Below are 22867 nucleotides of genomic sequence, written 5' to 3'. Positions count from 1 at the left end.
CAGGCCCTTTTAGCCCATGTTTTGCTTTTTGCAGATCGCCAGCGATTAGCAAAGCGGAGCAGCACATATGGGACAGTGGAATTGCAATTTCTACCAATTGCGCTGCATGCAGCATTTTCTGGGCAATTGCGTTGAGTTGTAAAACGCAATTACCACAAAATCACTGAACGCAGTTATGCAAAATGTTGCCGAGTGTGAACACTCCCTTAGCTCTCCCTTAGCTTAGGTTTTTGTATCTTAGTACCTACTATAGAGAAAGTGGTGAAAACTCAAGACTATAACATTGCATTACGTAAAAGTAATGGCTTTTTTACTCTTAATTCTGCAGATTTTGTTGTTCTAATGGAGATAACAAGATAATCTTTTTATAATCCAATTATAATTTGGTGATCCCTCGTATAATGTCAGTGGCTGGTAACTGGAGGTCCACAATCAATAGCACAATCAGCTCGCTATAATGCCTGGGATCACACAGCTCTGAGTCTCCTAATACCAGCTATTTGGGAGTCTTATCCAGTAATCCACCACACTTGGGATGGAATAAAGAAATCCCCTCTCTTCTTCATATCCCAGTCTCACAAACTAATACAACAATCCTGCTAGATGTCTCACTACAATATAATCCATACAGATATGACCGTCTGACTGGCTAGTTTCCATTTCTACTATCTGAGATGAAAAGTACATTACATATTTAAGCCTTAGTTCAACCTCTCGGATTTTGCATTGTTAGTAAAGGTGAATCAGGAACTAGATTAGACCACTACTCACAGTTTTCATATTTGATGCAGCCATTATGCAGAAATTACCTTTGGAAACGTCGGTCACATGACTTGGACATCTGTGCACAAAGTAAAGAGCTAACATCCGAATGGGAGTTTCTTCCTCTGCACAGAAACGTCACCCGTCCTCACCTGCCTCCTCCCTCTGCTCCCGACCCTGTTGGCCGCAGGTAGGAGGTGAGCGTGGTCATCTCTGTGATTTCAGGAAAAGAACATCTGATGCCCCCTCAGAGCTCCTCCTTTATTACATCTTGTGGGTGATGATGGGATGGCAGGGAGGAGTTTGGACAGCTGATAGATTGCTTTTTTATCGAGCCAAACAGCATCTGACATCTGGAAGATCCTCCAGAGGCTTCCCTAGTCTTAGGTAAGTATATATTTTTTTGCCTCGGGTTTACTTTAATTTTTTCAGCCACCACCCCAGGCTGGGGTCTGTGCGGCCTTTCCAGAAAGTATTTGCAGTTTTGCATTTTCAGTGGAGGGTGGGCTGAGATGTAATTCTGCCCCTGCTCCTGGCATTCTGTAAAGAGACTCGTGGAAGAGGTACGGTACTCAAAATAAAGCTCACAGGAGATACTGTTGCCACAGTTTCCAGAAGAGCAATTTAAAGTGGGCTAAAACTCTGAAAATGGTGTTTTACTACATTGTATTACCCATACAGTTATCACATTTGCTTTCTGCGCTCAAGTAATATTGTCTGTCTACAAATTACAGATTCCCAATGTACAGTTTATGTGCTCTGAAAGCTGCCATTCCATTTTATTGCATAGCTGCTGTATTTAAATATTACAATCTATCTAGTGATCACTTCTCAGCTCTTTTTGCTTTACAGATCAGTACAGCTCAGTTTCAGCAGTGTGCTAATGTTTACTAAATGTATCTGACAAAGGAATAATGTTATCGGACAAAAGATAATGTTATCACCTCTTCAGATGCAGCCAGAAGCTGCCCACTGAAGCAAGGAGAAGAACAAAGTGCTGTGTTTAACTGTTTGAATGCTGTTTTGCTGCATTTTTCTGTGGTAGTAGATTTTATGCTGTAAATAATATTTGAGAGCAAACAGGAAATGCTACGTTTCATACAACTTTAAGCTTACTTGCAATTTTGGATATTCTTTTCTGGCTGGCTGTTTTAGTAAACTGCAAACACTCCTGCGCAGCTCCCAACTATGTGTTTGTAGCAGTTTTAGAACTAAAGTTGGGTTTCTCATTAAACTATTGACATAGGAGTGTGTTTAGCTAGCTGTCTAGGCAATTGCCTTGCTACCTGGCGCCTCACTTTGAAGTATGTGTGCGTTTATTTTAGATTCTTCACCATCACCATGCGGTACATGAAATCTCCTACATCGCAAAGGACATTACGGACCACAGGGCGTTTGGATACGTGTGCGGAAAGGAGGGGAATCACAGATTTGTGGCAATAAAAACTGCTCAGGCAGTAAGTATATTACTTTGTTTTTATCCATTTCCATTTGAAGTGAATGTAATTTCTGTAAATGCTAGGAGCCAGTTTCAGCTGCTTACCAGCTGTCGGCGTGTACAGATCTGCAGATTCACCTGGCCAATATAAGCTTAAAGCAAGAATAAAAATCCTGTATATGAGGAGAGGTATTTCAGCTGGCTCTGCATCAAATACTCACCGTATAAGGAGACAAAGAGAGTCGGAGGATGGCTCTAATGAGGTTTGTTGGTCTTATGAGGTAAATGTATTCTGCATCAAGCTCTAATATGAACACTGATGAACATGATGTCTTAGCGACTGTATTTCAAGTAGGAGGCATTTACATTTCTTCCCACACAGAATAAATGTTTTTGTGTATAACAGGTGATACCAACAGCGCTGTTTCGAAAGGATAGGCTACACCCCACATGTCAAGCTCTGGCCCGTGGACCAAATCTGGCCCACGGAGCCATCAAATTTGGCTTGCAAGTTTTTTCCCCACTTAGCATTATGTTTGGACCACTTTAGACCATTAAGGAAGCTTTATTGGAGATGAAGCCCTAGATCACCAGGAAAGCCATATGGGGTGAATAGGGGGGGAGTACTAGTCACCAGGGAACTGTATAGGGGAGGGAGAGGGGTTACTAGACACCAGAGAACTGTATGGGGGGGGGGCACTAGGCACCAGGGAACTGTATAAGGGAGGGTGGGGGCCACTTGACACCAGGAAACTGTATACGGGAGGGAGGACCACTAAACACCACGAAACTGTATACGGGAGGGAGGACCACTAAACACCAGGGAGCTGTATAGGGGTAGGAGGACCACTAGACACCAGGGAATGATATAGAAGCAGGAGGTATTAGACACCAAGGAACTGTATAGTGGAGGGAGGTGGGGATATTAGACACCAGGGAATATTATAGGAGAGGGAAGAGGCCACTAGGCATTGAGGTTGGCCCACGACTTGTTCCCAGTGCTCAGTTTCAGGCCAATGGTGACACTGATCTATAGTCAATACTTAAGCTGCATTCTCAGTGATAATATTGGTCTATGTTCATAGGCGCAACTTTAGTTCCTGTGAAGCTAGTAACACATAGGGCTTATCATCATGCCACCTAAGTCACTTGAATGAGCATTGGGCAGACATGTAAGTTTCATTTAAACATGCTGGCTGGCTGGGCAAGCATAGACTGCTCAAACTGTCAGCCAATGGGATCCCAGTTATGATCCATCACCATCCTTGTAAGGGTGCAGTGGGCAGAGTAAAATGGTTTCTTGAATGGAGATTAGCGTGAATAAGGACCATGGGTCAGACGTAGACTTAGAAGAGATAGGTGGAGCTGGGATGGGGCGGTTCCTCCTGTTGGTATGTTGGCTGCCTTCTTTGTGAATAGATAGAGAGAGCATAATGAGAGCTGTATGTAGGGAAGGTAGGACCTATACAAAAGTTTGCTGGTAAGCTCAGGCCCGGGCCTGTATGGCCTTTTCAGCACTCCAGCCCTGCGTTGCACTGTTTCTAGCAAACAAACTCCACTACTAAAGCCCAGTATGTAGACACCATAAGGTGCGAATATATTCACTAGATTGTAGTTGGCAGAACAAAGTGCGTAAAGTCTTGCTGTCTTGCTGCACAATGAGTAGAGCATAGTGCACTGCATGTAATGTATTGCATTACGCACTGCTCATTGTGCAGTAAGGCCCTGGACACACTAACAAGCTTGTGCCCACTTTTCAGCATCTGTAACATTGATGTGTTGCTGAAAAGCGGACAGAGGCGAATTAGTCTGTTCAGGCCCTAAGACCTAACACATTTTCTGCTTAATGCAGTCTTGTGAATTTACCCCCATATTCCAACTCTTATTGACTGGTGGTACAATGTATGGATGGAAGGATAGATAGATAGATGGATGGATAAATGGACAGGTAGAGAGCCCAGACCTAAAGTGAACCCAAATTAAAAATACAAGATTTCAACTGCATGATGACAAATATAAAATATTTTACATTTATTGGAAGAACCCCTCCCTTCCTTTCATATTGCCGGGGCAGAATCCGGCAGACTGGTGGAGTAGGAGGTGTCCGGCAAAGGAGGAATTGCTAATGGCTGCCACCTGTATAACCCTAGTTATGAAAAGAGAAGGGTGAAAAGCATGCACTGAAATGCTCATAGGCTTGAAGGAGTGTTTATTTATCTTTGTATGTGTCAGAGTGGTGCAACTAAATATTTTGAATTAAAAAAATGTTTGGTCTGGGCCCGATTTAAATCCCATCAAGATGCTGTGGTTATGCAATAAATTCCTTAAAACATGGTAGTAGCAAAAAAGTTTCTGTACCGTGTTAGCCAAACAAATGATATACATAGAAAAAAACAACGTTTTGTAAAAAATAATACCTTTTAATGGCTAACTAATAGAGTTAAATGATGCAAGCTTTCTGGGATCTAGTCCCCTTCTTCAGGCATATTTCCAGATGTTAGCTGAAGTAAAACACTGATGCAGATAAATGATCTTCGTGTTTACCATTTATCTGCTTCAGTGTTTTACTTCAGCTAACATCTGGAAATATGCCTGAAGAAGGGGACTAGATCCCAGAAAGCTTGCATCATTTAACTCTATTAGTTAGCCATTAAAAGGTATTATTTTTTACAAAACGTTTTTTTCTACCCTTCTAAACTTACATGAAAATGCATGAATGGAGGGGCTTTTTAGTTAATTTCAGAGACTGGTAGACAGTTATCAGGGTGACATTCTTGGTGCTCTTTTTTTTTTTTAAGAGGGCATTAGAGTTATACTAGTGCCAAGGGTGGTCTTAAAGAGAACCCGAGGTGTGTTTAAAGAATGTTATCTGCATACAGAGGCTGGATCTGCCTATACAGCCCAGCCTCTGTTGCTATCCCAAACCCCACTAAGGTCCCCCTGCACTCTGCAATCCCTCATAAATCACAGCCATGCTGTGAGGCTGTGTTTACATCTGTAGTGTCAGTCTCAGCTGCTCCCCAGCCTCCTGCATAGCTCCGGTCCCTGCCTCCGTCCCTTCCCTCCAATAAGCAGGGAGGGAAGGGATGCAGGCGGGGACTGGAGTTCTGCAGGATACGGGGAGAGCAGCAGACTGACACTATAGAGATAAACACAGCCAGATCTGACAAGCTGTTTGTCAGCAGCGTGGCTGTGATTTATGAGGGATTGCAGAGTGCAGGGGGACCTTAGGGGGGTTTGGGATAGCAACAGAGGCTGGGCTGTATAGGCAGATCCAGCCTCTGTATGCAGATAATATTCTTCAAACCCACCTCGGGTTCTCTTTAAGCCTTATACACATGCTAATCATAGCATGTATATAGCTGCCTCACAACATCATGTAGCTCTCCTGGCCAAGAAAGACCGTTAAATGACAAGCAACAAATGAGCCCACTGTGCTCATACATAATCACCTGACACCGCCCATTGTCCCTCCTCTCCGTTCCATAGAGCAGCACCTTCTGGTCATCTATACCCAAACAGCGTGTCTGTACAGTGCACATTTCCCCTAAATGTCATCCTAACTAAAGAAACAGTCTTTAAGGGGGACATTGTTCTTCATTGTATAAGACTCTTCCCACAAAAGGAAATGGCAGATCTGTTAATTTTCGCGTTGAACAAACATCCATTAAAAAGGAAAACCTTTATAGGATTGTATTTACGTTTTCATATGTTTGTAGCATTCATCAATGCCAGAAAAGAAATCACATCTGTCTTCTAGATTGGGCTCCTAGACCGAGAAACGTACACTCGACTAGTATATATTCATCTGATTTCCGAAAACTGCTTCATATTTCATCAGAAAATCCTTAAACATGAGGCAGCGCGAGATGCATAAATGTATGCGCCGTCAGCCAGTGATGGGTTTCCCTCAGCCGCTGCTGATAAATCACCTCTCTGGGAAAGTTTGAGCTTCATGCTAAATGCGGCAGCGTAGCCACTCTCTGATTATACCGGAGAGTCACACGCTATTTAGAATCCATGTTGTTTTTGTCGCTGTCAAAGGTGAGATAGATGCAAAATCCTGATGGAAAACTAACTTTAGGCTCCGCCCCTGCCATTTCAGGCTGAGCCAGTCATTCTGGACCTGCGAGATTTGTTCCAGCTCATCTACGAGCTGAAACAGCGTGAGGAGATGGAGAAGAAGGCACAGAAGGATAAACAGTGTGAACAGGCCGTATATCAGGTACCTACCCTGTCTCTGGGTCATTCTGTTCAGCAAGTGGTAAGGTTTGCTGAGAGAAACTTACCGTAATGTGTTACACTGGACTTGTATGGATTATGAGTAGATTAAAGTGAGCCTGTATGTAAAACATTAATGACTCAGTGTTGAGTTGCACCATAAGATGTTCTCACCTGTGATGTTCTCATGTTTATGTGCGGATATGTATGTACTGTGTAGACAACCCGGCACAGGAAGCACTCCCAGTATCCCCATGTCGACCTGACATCCTCATGGACCTGACACAAGGCTAGAGTCACACTAGCATTAGACACATCGGTGACAGATGCAGTATCATCATTGCTTATCTGTGTTTGGTGCAGAAAAATGTCCATAGGGGATTTAGCATGTACGTGAAGTAAAGGCGCCGGGAAATAGCCAATAGTAGAATTACATTTACCGATATTCTACTGTTTTACAGTGGTAGTTTTTGTTAGTAAAATATTGGTAAATATTACCAATACTTTACTACAGCTAAACCTATCTCACACAGAACCCTCCAATGCCTAACCCCCACCCCCATCTTCACTCCCGACGCCTAACCCCTGGTTCTGACACTTAACTTTAACCGTCGTCCCCTCTGCAAAGCTCCTTTTTGGCGACTAACTGTAACCACCCCATCTGCTGCAAACCTTCTTCCTGACGCCTAACCTTAACTAACACCCACTCTCCCTTGCCACATGTCAACTTCCTGACACGTAACCTTAACCGCACCCCACCGCAATTCCGACGGAGGCACTTTGCATGTTCTATTTTTAGCTGCATTTTGCATAGTGGGCAGCCCAAGGGTGAAAATTTCCATCCATAAACGATATTTGTCTATGGTGGCTCCCAAAATTTCAAGGTGCATCTGGTGCTTGAACTGTCTGTTTCTGGAATCGGCATTGGTTGCCTGTGAGATGGCCAAACGATGCTGCAAGTATCATCTCTGAATGTGACACTGATAGAACGATGTCGTCTAACATTAATGTGAATGCTGCCATTTAACTGGTGTCCACAGTTTTGCCAGTGTTTGCCCATTACTCACCTGGTGATAAGACAGGGAAAAGTGCTAAGCTAACGTAGACTGAGACTAATCTAAGCTAACTTTAACCTTGTTAACCTTCATTTCCCTGACTTTTAATGTTCATTTCTACCCTGCTTAACTTTAACCATTACCTCTTTCTTTAAAGGTAACTTAAACTGAGAAGAATGTGGGTTGATCCTGTGTCTCTAATACTTTTAACCACAGCCCCTCAACAAGCATGCAGATCAGGTGGTCTGACTGAAGTCAGACTGGATTAGCGGCATGTTTGTTTCAGGTGTGTGATTCAGCCACTGCTGCAGCCAAAGAGATCAGCAGGACTGACAAGCAACTGGTATTGTGTAAAAGGAAACATCCATATCCCTCTCAGTTAAGGTTCCCTTTCACCATTACCCCTTTTTAACCACTACCATCTCTCACCTGGCAACCATATCCTTATTGGTTTCTTCCAAACACTGTCACTGACCCTTCACCTTCAGGTAACCATGAAGCAGAAACCTTCCGGTACGCTGATGATAAGTAACAATAAATGGCCTTCTGTAAGAAGACTAAGCCATAAATTGGCATTGTGTCAGCTAGCAGTGAACTTTTTCAGTCACCACTTGGCCAGTTGTTGGGGTTACATCATCCTTATCCCAACACCTGACAGTAAAAAAAAAAAAAAAACTTTCCTGGGTGATCAGCTGAAAAACATCTGCCATCCCCATAGTGTAAGCCATTCGTACTGAAAAGGGTTAACCAAAATAGCCAATGTCAACCATTTCAACCAGTCAAAAGATCACATCTCTGGGTAGTTCTAGTCTAACAATAACCCTTTTAACAATTTCTGTTTCTGGAACTTTCATAAAAGTGACCCTTTCATTTTCTCCAAATAACAACCTAAGTTTGATATTGTATTATTATTTTTTAAACAGTGGAAGTTTGTGTACTTTGATAGCAGTTCTTATATTCCACTGTGCTGCCATTTTTTTCAGATAAATACAAATACAGTACTTGGAGATAAGCTGTTACTGTACAGTAAATATCTCTAACTGCTTTATCTGATCAGTTTGATAGGGGAATCCAGAGAATACTGACTGCTCATAAAAGTAGCTGAGACGAAAAATGGTTTCTACATGTGCTTGTGTCTGAACCACAACAGAATCTTTAGACACGGGTACAGCTGCCAAACTAAGGAAACATATCTTGTGTTGCAACTCTATTCTCATCTCATAGTTGAAAAGTGGACATTTTTCTTTAGGGCTTATTTCCACAGGGTGCCGCTGCCGTTTCCAATTTGGCCTTAGTTCCCGTTCTCATGTGTGACCATAACCTGTATCGCTAAGCCATGCCATGTACGGATATAGAGATTCGACTGCATGCAGCAGAAATCTGCAGTATGCTGTCCAGATTAGCACCACAGTGCGATCTGGGCAGCAGGCCATGTATTAGATAGACAGCATGTCCCTGTGCAGCTTGCATGCGGGGAAACACTGTAGATTCGGCCCGGATTTGGGCTTTTTTGGAAATAGGCCCTTAGGTTTAATATATTTCATTACAATCATATAACCTTAACTAGTCACTAATCCTGCCTAACCTCACTCGACCTGCTTAACCCACAACACATTGGACATTTATCTTTCAAGATGTAAAGTCCCAACAACCACGTTCAATTTAAAGCGGACCTGAACTCTTGCTCGGGAGAGAAGGCGAACACAGAGAAATCCACCCTGTGTCTACCCTGTGTGTGTTTATAGAGAACAACCTGTCTAATTCTCCTTTATCTACTAGTAATGAGCTAGTGTAATTTGAGTTGTCAGCTCTCTGCTGAGTCTGCTGAGTTGTGAGCTAATATGTAAACATAGGAGGTTAACCCTTTCTGTTCTCCCAGGACAGCAGGAAGTAACCACACTGCAGCATCTCCGTAGGAGCTTTATAAACTGTAACAGGGAAATGTTTTTATGAAAGTTACTATGCTGTTGCTTATCGCTTAGAGCAGAGAGGAAGTTCTGAGTTTAGGTCCGCTTTAACGTTGACTCAATTCACTGTGCAGCAACATGGCTGTTGCACTGCTTTGTCTATTTATTATGTCATTGCACCCTCATAGAAAAGAGGGACTATTCTTTGTGTCACGGTATGCATAACCATTAGGCTTGATGGCCTAAACCTTTCCTTTTGTTGTGACATGGGGGGGGGGGGGGAGTGGTGTTTTTGTGGTATGCCTACTTTGAGGACATTAAAAAACAGGGATTAAACAGATCCATATATTTAAACTGCATTGATGAGCAGGTCATGGTAGGTTTATTCACCGCCTTCATATCTCTCTCAGGATGTTCCTCATTGCTGGACTTGGTGTCAGTGCAGAGTATATAGCAGTACGTACAGTGAATTTCTAACTACAGTGTGAGAAATAATCTGCCTGTACATAAGAAGCCTCTCTGCTGTTGGCACAGCATGGATTGTTTATTAATCTCCAGCAAAGGCTAGTGCAGAGGAAGAGAGACATTCTTGTTACCTAGGTGAAGGCAGAAGCCTTTTACGTTCAATAGAAGAACCAATCACCCGACACCTCTACACTGTCCTAGCACTAGCAAGGTGATGGATGTTTTTTTTTTCTTTTACTATCACTATCTGCTATTACTAAGTCCTTTCTAACTTTTAAAGGGCTTCAAGAAAAAAAAAACTTAAATTTTGATAATGTTCCTTTAAGAAACATCCAGTCTATGTCTGCTGGATCACTTATGACTTTCATTGTTCTCTAGTGATCTCCAAACATAGTAACGTGATGGAGATCAGAGGCGCCAAAAGAATAAAAACAACTATTAAAAAGTCTAAAAGTGCTTAGGAGGCAGTGGTGGACTTACCTCCTACAAGCAGACACAAGAAGCTGTGCATTCAAAAAAAAGTTAATTTTATTGGTACACTCCAGGGGGGTATTCGCAATGCGTTTCGCAGGCTTAGACCCGCTTCATCAGGCAATAGATTGTTGGAGTACACAACATTTGGTCCAGGTAACACTTGAGGCGCCAGGTGTTAGCCGGACCAAATGTTGTTGTGTACTTTATCATTACTTACTACACTATATTGGGCTCTCGGTTCTCTCTTTTCCAAACATAGTAAACTAACCCTTTAGTATAAATTCTTAGGGAGGTTAAAGGCCGATGAGTGACCAATTTTACCATCACCATTTAGTATGAGGGCCAACAGACTTTGAATACGATAAGCTCTCATACTACATGGAAGTGGTAAAATTGACCAATCAAAATGGGATGTGTGCACCAGGCTTAACATGTGGTCTTGGTAATGTGATTATTAAACACATACCTCCCAACTTTTTGAGATGAGAAAGAGGGACACTTAAGCCACGCCCCTGTCACACCCATGATCACGCCCCATCACACCCCTAGTCACGCATGCCATACAGATTTCATAAGAAAAATATGTTGTTCAATCATTCAGACCACACTGGTCCTTTCTATCCTGGTTCAATTTCCTTCATATTAACATTAAAAAATTAGTAATATAATATATCAATTTAAAGGATGGGAATAAAGTTTAGAGTCAAACACATTTTTAGTAGATATATATATATATATATATATATATATATATATAAAGAGGGATAAAGTCCTAAAAGAGGGACAAATGGGGAGGGACAGGGCTTCCAAAGAGGGACTGTCTCTCCAAAAGAGGGACAGTTGGGAGCTATGTTAAACATATGGCGCAGGGGGCCCAGTTTAAAATTGATCTGGGAATTATGGTTCTATAGCAAAGCCACTGGATAGGAATATAAGGGAACACAATTCAGCAGCCATTTCTACAAGAACCAATACACATGCCAAGCTGAGCAGCATATTCAGTGCTTAGGAGTATAATTTTTGCTGCGACTGAAAACAATAGCAATTGGCCTAGAAATTCCAATCTCACAGGTCATTTTCAGAGAACAGGTGAGGCGTATGCACGCATAGAACTAATGACACCTTCTCCTGACAGAGTTTATTGTAGGTTCAGGGCTTGGATATAAAAGCTAGAGACCCATCAGCAGAGTCCCTGAGAGAAACATGAAGGTGATAAGTGATACCATCCACCATCATCTCCTCATCGCTGCAATTGGCTGAGATTATCCAGCACCACTGTAGAGGGAATAACAAATGATGAATGTTCTTCATAGGAAAGACTAAAAAAAAAAAAAAAAATGGTGGTTTCCTGTTTCGTAGCATTCACCAGACAAACTGAAAATGTGTAAATCAACAACTCTCCTGTCCTTCTCTCCAGCTGCAGATTTCACTCTGTTTTGCTTCTTCTTCCCTATTCCTTTCTTATTTCTTCTTGAATTGCTTCAGACCATTTTGGAAGAAGATGTAGAAGATCCTGTATACCAGGTAAAACAGTTGTCTTTTATATCTGCCTCTGCACTTTACTGTCTCTTAAACCCTGTGCTAAACATGTACTAATTTACCGTAGTTGTAGTCTTGTTGTGCTAAGGTGGACTTTCATTTGATCTGCAGGTATTCTTGTTTTAAGACAGTGGAACTTTATTAAAACAGCTTTTTGTATGGCAATCTATATTGTTGGGGGAATTCATTCTTACTTCCTGTGTTGTAATCAGAGACAGGAAGTGACACAATTTCTTTAAAGTTCTGCTATTACACAAAAGTGCAGTCCTTACATTAGTAAATACTGATCCTCCAGACATCGTCTTCTACACTACTGCAGTTTCAGCAGCTTCCCTGCATCTATGTACAGGTCCCTGCATGACATGTGACCTATAATGGGTCACATGACATGCTTGGACCCATACACAAAGGCCACCGGAAGGCCGCCGGAAGCTACAGAAAGTGTAAAAGACAGCTATTTTTGGCCGGTTGCCCAAGCAGGCAATCTCTGCCTGTGTAAGATACTGTAGACTTTGCTGTATATGCTATTTTTTTTTAGCAGATGTAGCACTGAAAATTAGCCTGTAACCTTTCTGCTTTTGTTTTAATGGAAAGATAAAACGGACTAAATCATTTTCCACAAAAAAAGTCTTTCAAGATTTTCTTCTTAAATCTTCATATCTTCATACCTGTTAGATCCTGCTGCCAAACAGGCATCACACAGCAGCTTCAATGGTCCAGAACAGCCGGAGCAAAAAAAAATACCCAGAAAACTCATGGCGAGCACTAGCAGAGTATAAAACTTTGTACACGAGCTCAACAAGTGTAGTTATAAAGCGCGCAGTCCCTGGCGGCTAGCTACGAATAACGTCAGAAAGCATCTGAATTCAGCGTTGACACAATGATGGTCTGAGGATCGAGCTGTTAGTAGAAGCGCGAAAATAAGGACCCAAAAGTGCATAACTAGCCACATGTATGTAGTTTCAATGGAGCAATCATTTGTTATCAATCGAAATGAACCATAAACAGCGATTATTGCCCGAACCGATCCACCAGGATAGTTCGCTCTACATGGACGATAATTGCTGTCTTTTACTGTTGCTGGGACTCTTTTTGAACAATTTTCTTCAGACCCGTCATTCCTCGCTCAATTTGAGCAAGTGTACCGAGGTTTAGGGGCTGAAAGAGACCGAAAAGCCTTCTTACTTGACAAATAATGCTAAGAAGGCAACATTGCATTTACAACAGCTATAACAATGAACATTTTTTTATTGAATCAGTCCTTGTCAATTTTTAAAAACAGAAAGCAGAAAAAGCACCGGCTGATTTCAGGAATCAATGTGTCAAAAAGCAAAAGCATTTCTTTAGTGGTCCTTTATTACAGTTAATGATAACCCCATTTTTTATCAGTGTTGGATAGGACAGCAATTAGTGGAATAACTACAATTCATGGAAGCAAAACTTTGATGCCCCCCCCCAATGCTCACACCCCTTACCTTGCCTCCCCTTGGTGCCCTCATGGCCTTTGGGCCCATCTCACACGGGTCATAAATTAGTGTGATGTGGCCACCATGATCTTCACACCCATAACAAGTGTAGCCACAAAAACACCTGATCTGAAGTATAATCCCCTGTATAGGCGGAAGGGAAGGTTAGTAGTTGGGCCCCTCACAGCTCTTTCCCCCTTCCCCCTGCGATTGCAGGAGCTGCTCCCCTCTCGTTACACCCCTGATGGCAACCTTGTCCAGGATCTTAAACCCGTTGTCCCGTAGTCAAGATACAATGTGAAGCAAATATGGTGGCACTGGATCAAACAAACTGTACTTTTATTGTGGTCCTATGGGTACGGACAAGTGGTTTGCAGTGGGGGTGGGAGGAGCCTGACAGCCGTTTCGCAGTATCCTGCTTCTTCAGAGGCTAAATCATACACTATGCTTCAGCCTCTGAAGAAGCGGGTTACCTCAAAACAGCTGTCGGGCTTCTCCCACTGCATACCACTTATCTGTACCAATAAGGCCACAATGAAGGTGCTGTTTGTTTGATCCAGTGCCACCATATCTGCTTCACATTGTATATGGATGTCCCTTCTAGTGTGCACGTTTCATAGGTAGCAGTGGCATTGGGCCACATTGCCAGCCGACATCTAGTGCCGGTCTTTTTTCTGTTGTTTTGAATAGTTGCATAGCCAGGAGATTCCATTGCTGTAGAGGCTGCTGTTTCTCAGGGCTCGGTCACAGAAACCCATCCATCAGCGCGAATGACTGCATGGCAAAGAAACACCTTCCCGCAGTGACGTTCCTGAGCCCGCAGTCCGTCTTTGTTGTCAGAGCAGAGCTCAGCTCTACTGCTGAATGCAACACCCCAGCCGCCTGGCAGTCACGTTGTTTTACTATTAATCCAGAATTAATAAGCTCGCCGAGCCAAATCAGATTATCTCCATCAAGTACAAGTGACACAGTGGCAACGGCTTAATCTGTGGTATTACACAATGGCATCAGTGTCACTTCCTCTGCATCGCTCAGCTGCTCTCTCTGTGGAAGTGAATTCCAATCTGGCAGTCAGAGGATGGGAGGGGGAGGCGAGTGGAAATTAAGTTAGTGAATGAGCTATGCAAATTAATTAAATGACCTAATAACATCACTAGTGAACCCCCATGGTATTAGGACGCCATTCCGCTGGGCCCATAGGATTCTATGCTTCAGGGGGCAATCAATGGAGTGACAAGATTTTACAACCAGTAGACATGATAAAATAGTATTCATGGTGTCGCCGTCACAGTAGACTGTATTCGGTTCATTGAGATCTAATTTAGTATTATCCTCCATGGCCACAGTACAATTCTCTGGACGATTGATCGTCCGTTTCAATTGTAATATCGAATGGAAATGATTGTTTGGGACCGAATTATGCAAAACGTTGATGGAGCCCCCAGTGTTTACACCCTTTTCATGTTCTACCCCTGACAACCCTCTCAGCCTGGGGGCCCATCTCACAAGGGTCATACCACCAATGTGGACATTGCAGTCATCACACCCATAAGAAGTGTAGCCACAAAAACAGCTGATCCGAAGCCTGGAGCCCTTTATTGGAGGGAGTGAAGTAGTAGTTGGGGCCCCCTTACAGCTCTGGGACCCTGTGTGGTTGTAGGGGCAGCTCCCCTGTAGTTAAAGTGAACCTCCGAACTAAAAATCTACTCAGCAGAACTGAAAATGCTTGGTGTTTCTTTAACAGTTTCACAGCATCAGAACTTTGTTTTTCTTACCAAAGCATCATTTTTAGCTGCATTTTTAGCTAAGCTCCACCCATCTGCTGTGCAGATCATGATGGGATTTCCTATGTTGTTATTCACGTTGCCTAGCAACTGGCAGGGGTGCTCAGGACACAGGACAGTTGGAACTGTGTCTCATGCTCCCTGTCACCTCCTTTCAACCAAAAAGATGGCTGCCATCATGAAATCAAACATTTGTCTGTTCTTATAAAACAGGGTGGGTAAAAGATTATAATACCTATCTATTTTAATTAACATAACTAATGTAATTTATTGACAATGGCGTCAATTCACCAGAGGTTACGAACATATTTATCTCTTGGGAGGTAATTTACCTCCTGTGATATCTCCAAATGGCAATTCTCCAGAAGTATAGGGGAAAATATCGACAGAGAGAAATGCAAGAGATAAATGTGAGATAAGTATGAGATAAATAAGTGGTAGTTAGTAGTTAGTTTTTCTCCAAATCACAATTCACCAGGGAAGAAAGGGGGTGTGGCCATTCGTTATTTTTCCATCTCTTTATCCCCTGAATGAACCTGGAGATATCGTGGTTTTCACACAGCAGCTGCTGCTGTAGAAGATGGAGCCTTTTGAGCTTACTCTGTTAGGCCTGGTGCACACCAAAAACCGCTAGCAGATCCGCAAAATGCTAGCAGATTTTGAAACGCTTTTTCTTATTTTTCTGTAGCGTTTCAGCTAGCATTTTGCGGTTTTGTGAAGTGTTTTTGGTGTAGTAGATTTCATGTATTGTTACAGTAAAGCTGTTACTAAACAGCTACTGTAACAAAAACCGCCTGGCAAACCGCTCTGAAGTGCCGTTTTTCAAAGCGGTTTGCGGTTTTTCTATACTTAACATTGAGGCAGAAACGCCTCCGCAATCCAAAATCTGCAGCAGCCCGGGAGTATGCGTTTCTGCAAAACGCCTCCCGCTCTGGTGTGCACCAGCCCATTGAAATACATTACCAAGCGTATCCGCAGCTGCAAGCGGATCGCAAAACGCAGCCGAACCGCTCTGGTGTGCACTAGGCCTTAGAGCTTGCTTCTATTATGAGGAGACGAAGGCGCAGGAGGAGGGTCTGTTTAATCACCCCTCATATTTTTCGTGAGAGAACAGTTCTTGATAATTTTACTGAGACAGAGGTGGTGAAGAAGTTCAGACTCACTCATGATATGATTTATGATATGATCCGGCAGTAAAAGGCGGGAATACTCTGGTCACGTAGTGGTAAAACTCCGCCTCCTACCCACAATGCTTCACTTTCAAGCTTACAGAGAGGAAAAGTATCCCATGTAAATCATTAATACCGATTACCTAACTCTCTGCTTTCTCACACTTTCCTCATGCATATCTCTCCATTATCCCCTGCTATCGAACATTTTTCTCTCTGTCCTCTCACACTGGTGAATTGACTCCAGAGTGTTAAAATACCTCATGAGATAAACTACCTACCTTTTTTCTCTTAGTAAATCCTCTCTGGTGAATTGACGCCAATATGTTTGTTTAGGCTGGAGCTCCTCTTTAAGCCCCTGGATCTACCGATCGATTCCATTAATCTGATTGAATTGCATAGCAGCTTTCCTTTAAATCGTTAGTGGACCCGAACAATCCTTTCCATTCAAGATTACGATCAAATTGGATGATCCATCGTCCAGAAAATTGTATCAATAATGGCCACCATAATGGTGCCCACTAATGATACAATCTTGATTTTACAATTTAACCAAATTTATGTAGTAGATTGAGTGAAATTAGTGAATATACTTTGAATGGATACCTCATATTACATAGAAATGTTAAGATTGTACAATCTAGATTGTATCGTTAAAGGGCACTTTTTAGGTACCCATCAAAGACACAATCTTGGTTGTACAATCTTATCTCACTATGGTTTGGGCGCTTGATAGCCAAGTTATTGGCTAGTGCCAGGATATCAGATATTTGCATCAAAAGTTAGATGGTAGGAACAAGTTATCATTGGGTTAGGTTTAAATCAGATGACTGGAAGTTGTTTATTTTAGAGAGTAAGGGTGAGTATCAATAAGGAGTCAATGACAGGAGGGAGGTTAGGGATATATGGCATGAAGGGGGAATGTTAGGGTTAGGTATCAGGAAGCAGTTCATCTTGGATTGGGGGGGGGGGGGGTTATGACAGGAAGGAGCAGGGGTGAGAGAAAATCTTACATTTTTTAAAATTATGACATGAAATTTACAAGTACGATACAGAATTGGGATTCGTATTTACCAGAAAAATCTTAATTAGGAATTTTGTATTTCGTAATTTCATGTTGTAATTTTGTGTTAGATTGAAGTTTGCGTTTCATTAGTAATTTCATAATTTATTGGAATTATGAAAATTACGGAACCGGATATTGTTTTACAAAAATGTACGGAAATTATGGGTAAGACAAAATTGCAATTTCGTATTCTACGTGGAAATGTGTCCTGAAAACATTCGTAATTATGGAAACAATCTTAATTATATTTGCTTATAGTTGTAATTACATAAAATTTTGCGTAATTGTTTGTGATTGTGATTTTTTCATTACGTTCGTAAATCCAAAAAATGTTTGAAATCCTAATTACACACTTCGGTCATCACTGGGAAGGAGTTAACATGGGGGGGAGGGAGGGGGGTGTTAGGATGTCAGGGAAGAGTTAATGTCAGGGGGAGGTTGGGTTACATTTAAAGAAAACGTTAACATGTGGGGCTAGGGTTAGGAATCAGGAAAGAGGTAACATAAAGGGGAGGTTAGGGTTAAATGACAGGAATTAGTTAACGTAAAAAAAATAGGTTATGGTTTAGGCATCAGGACAGAGTTGACGTTAGCAGAGGGGTTAGATTAGTTTGGATGTCAGGAATGAGGTGACAAGAAGGGAGAGGTTAAAGTTAAGCATCCCAAAGGAGTTCAGGATTGGTGGAAGTCTGGGTCAGGCATCAGAAGAGGGATATAGTGTTCAGGAGTTAAGAGAGCAGCAGGACAGATGCATTGCAACAATAACAAATGCAGTATCACTTTTGAGGAGTGAGGGAAGGACACTCTGAGGACTGAGGGAAGGACACCACCAAGATACTGTCCACCAGCACTGCAGCACTACTAACCACTGACCTATACACCACTCTCATAGAATTAGTCTGTGCACTTCTAATATTCTCTTTGGTTGATTTCTTGGCTTTATACCTGAATTGTTCTGTCTTTTCTATTTTCTCTCCTGCCATTTCTGCTGTCTGTCTCCTCTGCTGGATGATGCCATTAGTACATTGTATTTGAGGCTGGACACGAGCCCATACGAGATCCTGACACAGAGGAAAGCATATACCAGGTACCTATGGATGGGGAGTGTGGACACTGCCTTACAGAAAATGCCTGAAAAGTCCACCTGCTGTAGACTGATAAATCTCTGTTGCATTTAATAAAACTATGCTTTAGATGGGTAACATTGAGGCCGGTTGCACACCTAATGTTAGCGGTGCGATGCCACCACAGAAATCAGCCTTCATATGACCCTGCCCTATGATGGTGCGGCGACAGGGTCATATGCATAGGCCCACCCCCGGCTAGTGACATACTCCCTGTCGGGCAGGAAGTACGTCACTGGGATTCCCGTCATTATGCGCACCGTGTTGCACTGCGCTCTTGTGCAAACTGCCTACGTTGCTCATTGACTTGCATTACTGCATAATGTGTGCAGTAGGCACAGATCATGCGGAAATGTGCTACATCCTTTGTGTCGGCATCGCAGCAATCGACATGCTCGCAGCACACCGGGATGCATTGCGTGAAGTGTGCAAGTCTCCATAGACTTGCAGGGCCCTTGTGGCAGGGAAGCGTCGAGGAAGAGTATCGTGGTGCGGCGCAGTGTGCAGGTGTGCAAGGGGCCTGAAGATCTCACAGAATAAAATAGGAAAGTAACTTTTGCATGAATTCTCTAATATTTTTGATGGTTTCCATCTTAACTGTTTCTTTGTGATGCGTATTCTGCAAATCTGCAGTAAACAAATCCTGTAGCTAGGTAACGTCCTCCCTCGCTCAGCGCTGGTATTCTGTGCTGAGGGGTCACAGCCGGCTCGAAGTGCAGTCAGTCATGTGGGCTGTCATGTGGTGACGCCCACATGACGTATTACAGTATACCGAGCGATGATGTGCGCTCCCAGGGCTGTAATCAAGGCAGAGGAGTTTTAAAGCGGCGATTCTAATCGTCATGAGCTAAGGCGACCCTGGCCCGGGTCGGGGCCACGAATGATAGCTGGATTAACATGACAGAGGGTCTATAAATAGCAAGAGGAGGCACGGATTGTCTGCCCTGAGGTCTGACATTCAGCTAAGGTAATTAACTTTTTTTTTTTTGCTTCGGCTCGTAAGTCCTTTAAAATGTAGTGCCTAAACTGGGTGTTTAACATTCATATTAGTACGTCTCATATGTATCAGAAGATAGCAAATGTGTTTGAAAAACTTGGTATTTTCTCTGTCCATCTGTAATAAAGTAAGGTGTCTTGTTTGCCCTTCGCAGCTAAAAAAAAGAATAGAATAGAATAAAATGAGGATAGCGGAGGAACGTGAGAGATGCAGGGTTTTTCTGTAACATTTTGTTTTTTAAATGCGATATGTAACATACAATTTAACACAAAGAACTCGATTGCAGCCTTAATAGACCTCATAATCAGCTGAAACGTTTGGAATTAGGTTTTGAATGGTTGAAAGGAAAACCTCACAGACGCAAATTAGGAAGTAAATGTCATGAATGCACATTTCCCGGGAATCAAATTGTCATCATTGTTTGGCAGTTTAGATTTTACAATGTAAAATGAAGTCCAGTTAATTCAAACACAAATTGTTGACTGGAATGTAATTGCAATTTTTAATGTTCTGTTTATTTTTTTTTTATTACTAACAAGGTGCTTATGTGGAAATGTTTTGAAGTGAACTGTAGCTTAGGGAATGTAAAGGTCTGGGTTATATGTTTTTTCTGTACGGTGATGTTTGGGTTATTATCAGTAGGACTTTGCTGAGTTAAATAAACCCAGAATTCTTTGTCGTGGCAAACTTTACATGGGTGGCTCTGGCTGAGTAGGAATACTGGTAAGTCATTTTGGCCCATATGCAATGAACCTTTTCTCCTGAGTGATATTTCCACAACTTGTTAAAAATACCTTTCAAACCACCAGCAAAAAATAAAATACTCAAAATAATTTTGATAGAACTTTTTCTCCTACTTTGTAGATATGTTTTCTAGCTTCAAAGTGCTGATAAGGTATTTTACACAGAAGATGACAAATGTTCTCCTTGGAGAAAACTTAGGAGAGAAAGTGAATTGAATAAGGATAATAAAAGTTTGCTTTCTATAAACCTCTCGGTGTGACAAGCCCTACTCCATAGAGACAAATTAATCCATGCCGTGCACTGATGAGGATCAAACAATCCGAAACAGTCTGTATGCATGTTGGACTATTATGGCTCTGTACAAATTAACAAGCTGACACATCATTGCATTGCAGCGGTTCTGGAGGTGTGTTTAGCTTCTAAGGGCAACAATGGTTAATTTGCATATATTCAGCAGTGATGCACTGGGAGACATCTCAAGCTCACTCCAACCTGAATTATCGCAAACTCTTTCTGTTTTAAGAAAGCAAACTTTTGTTATCCTTAGTATTTTAGTAAGGGGGCTTTAAGGACCATTGTAGCACCTCACACACTCCAATGAGTTCTGGTTCACCATGAGCTTGCTGGTTAGTCTAAACCTCTGAATTGAATAAGGCGGGATAATCAGGTAGTGTTTGTATTTGCCATGTTTTCCTTTCATCATTTTTGTTACCTTTATTGCTTTTAATTCTTTCTATTTCTTCCTCCTCTTTATTCTATTCTGCTGTGATTTCTTGTTTTTTCCTTCTCTTCCTGCTCTTCATTCTGTCCTGCTGTGATTTCTTGCTTTCTCCTTCTCTTCCTGCTCTTCATTCTGCCCTGCTGTGATTTCTTGTTTTCTCCTTCTCTTCCTCCTCGTTATTCTGTCCTGCTGTGATTTCTTGTTTTCTCCTTCTCTTCCTGCTCTTTATTCTGTCCTGCTGTGACATCTTGTTTTCTCCTTCTCTTCCTGCTCTTTATTCTGTCCTGCTGTGATTTCTTGTTTTTTCCTTCTCTTCCTGCTCTTCATTCTGTCCTGCTGTGATTTCTTGCTTTCCCCTTCTCTTTTTGCTCTTCATTCTGTCCTGCTGTGATTTCTTGCTTTCTCATTCTCTTCCTGCTCTTCATTCTGTCCTGCTGCGATTTCTTGTTTTCTCCTTCTCTTCCTGCTTGTTATTCTGTCCTGCTGCGATTTCTTGTTTTCTCCTTCTCTTCCTGCTTGTTATTCTGTCCTGCTGCGATTTCTTGTTTTCTCCTTCTCTTCCTGCTTGTTATTCTGTCCTGCTGCGATTTCTTGTTTTCTCCTTCTCTTCCTGCTTGTTATTCTGTCCTGCTGCGATTTCTTGTTTTCTCCTTCTCTTCCTGCTCGTTATTCTGTTCTGCTGTGATTTCTTGTTTTCTCCTTCTCTTCCTCCTCTTTATTCTGTTCTGCTGTGATTTCTTTTCTCCCCCTCTTCCTGCTCTTCATTCTGTCCTGCTGTGATTTCTTGTTTTCTCCCTCTCTTCCTGCTCTTTATTCTGTCCTGCTGTGATTTCTTGTTTTCTCCCTCTCTTCCTGCTCTTTATTCTGTCCTGATGTGATTTCTTGTTTTCTCCCTCTCTTCCTGCTCTTTATTCTGTTCTGCTGTGATTTCTTGTTTTCGCCCTCTCTTCCTGCTCGTTATTCTGTTCTGCTGTGATTTCTTGTTTTCTCCTTCTCTTCCTCCTCTTTATTCTGTTCTGCTGTGATTTATTTTCTCCCTCTCTTCCTGTTCTTCTGTCCTGCTGTGATTTCTTGCTTTCTCCCTCTCTTCCTGCTCTTTATTCTGTCCTGCTGTGATTTCTTGTTTTCTCCCTCTCTTCCTGCTCTTTATTCTGTCCTGCTGTGATTTCTTGTTTTAGCCCTCTCTTCCTGCTCTTTATTCTGTACTGTTGTAGTTTCTTGCTTTCTCCTGCTTTTACTGCTTTATATTTTGTTCTGCTGTGATTTTTTGTTTTCTCTCTTTTTCTGCTCTTTATTCTGCTCTGCTGTCATTTCTTGCTTTTACTGCTCTTTATTCTGTCCTGTTGTGATTTTTTTGTTTTCTCCCTGTCTTCCTGCTATTTTCTCCTTCTCTTCTGTTTGGTTGTTCTTCTTTATTCCTTCTTTTTCCTCCACTGCTTTTTCTAGAAAGGGCCAGATTTCTGGAAAGGCCACAAAGGCCATGGCATTGGCTGCTAAAAAAGCAGAAGGGCAGAAGGGTGGTAGTGCAGCAGGACTTGTGAGAGATAAGAGGCCATGTGTCAAAGTAAATAATTTCTTCTGGTCCGAAGCAGCCCTGCTTTGCTATACACACAGCCTAAATTCCAGAGCTCCGTGCATCTTCCTTACTTCCTGGTGTACGATGAGACACAGCTACCTCTGCTGCATCTGCTGTGTCCTGATAAACCCATAACATATAAGCTTTAGTGATTAGTGCTACTGTGCAAGGGTTGTAAAAAGCAGAATTACCATATTTTTCGGACTATAAGACGCACTTTTTCTTTCCCAAAAGTGGGGTGAAAAAGTTGGTGCGTCTTATACTCCGAATACTACTTTTTTTTTTACTTCCCTTGTCCCGTGTATGTCCCGTCCTTTGGCCCCCCTGTTCTCTCTGCTGTCCGCTGTGCCATCTATTTA

General features: G+C 42.2%; 1 protein-coding gene across 11 annotated transcripts in view; it reads left to right on the top strand.

The window, feature by feature from the left end:
• The window catches only part of DAB1 (DAB adaptor protein 1), a 996155-nt gene that overhangs the window by 867264 nt on the left and 106024 nt on the right, over positions 1-22867 (top strand). For 7 of the 11 annotated variants that reach the window (XM_068239408.1, XM_068239409.1, XM_068239403.1 and 4 more), the window contains 4 exons: positions 2088-2219; positions 6306-6425; positions 11808-11846; positions 18368-18433. In XM_068239408.1, the coding sequence (XP_068095509.1) occupies positions 2088-2219; positions 6306-6425; positions 11808-11846; positions 18368-18433 (357 nt within the window). The remainder of the gene's footprint in view (positions 1-2087; positions 2220-6305; positions 6426-11807; positions 11847-18367; positions 18434-22867) is intronic. The other 4 variants (XM_068239411.1, XM_068239410.1, XM_068239407.1 and 1 more) reach the window with 2 other exon arrangements.

The sequence above is a fragment of the Hyperolius riggenbachi genome, chromosome 6, assembly GCF_040937935.1.
Source record: "Hyperolius riggenbachi isolate aHypRig1 chromosome 6, aHypRig1.pri, whole genome shotgun sequence".
NCBI classification, from domain to species: Eukaryota; Metazoa; Chordata; class Amphibia; order Anura; family Hyperoliidae; genus Hyperolius; species Hyperolius riggenbachi.
The sequence above is the reverse complement of the archived record's forward strand: the minus strand, read 5'-3'. Positions and strand labels throughout refer to the sequence as shown.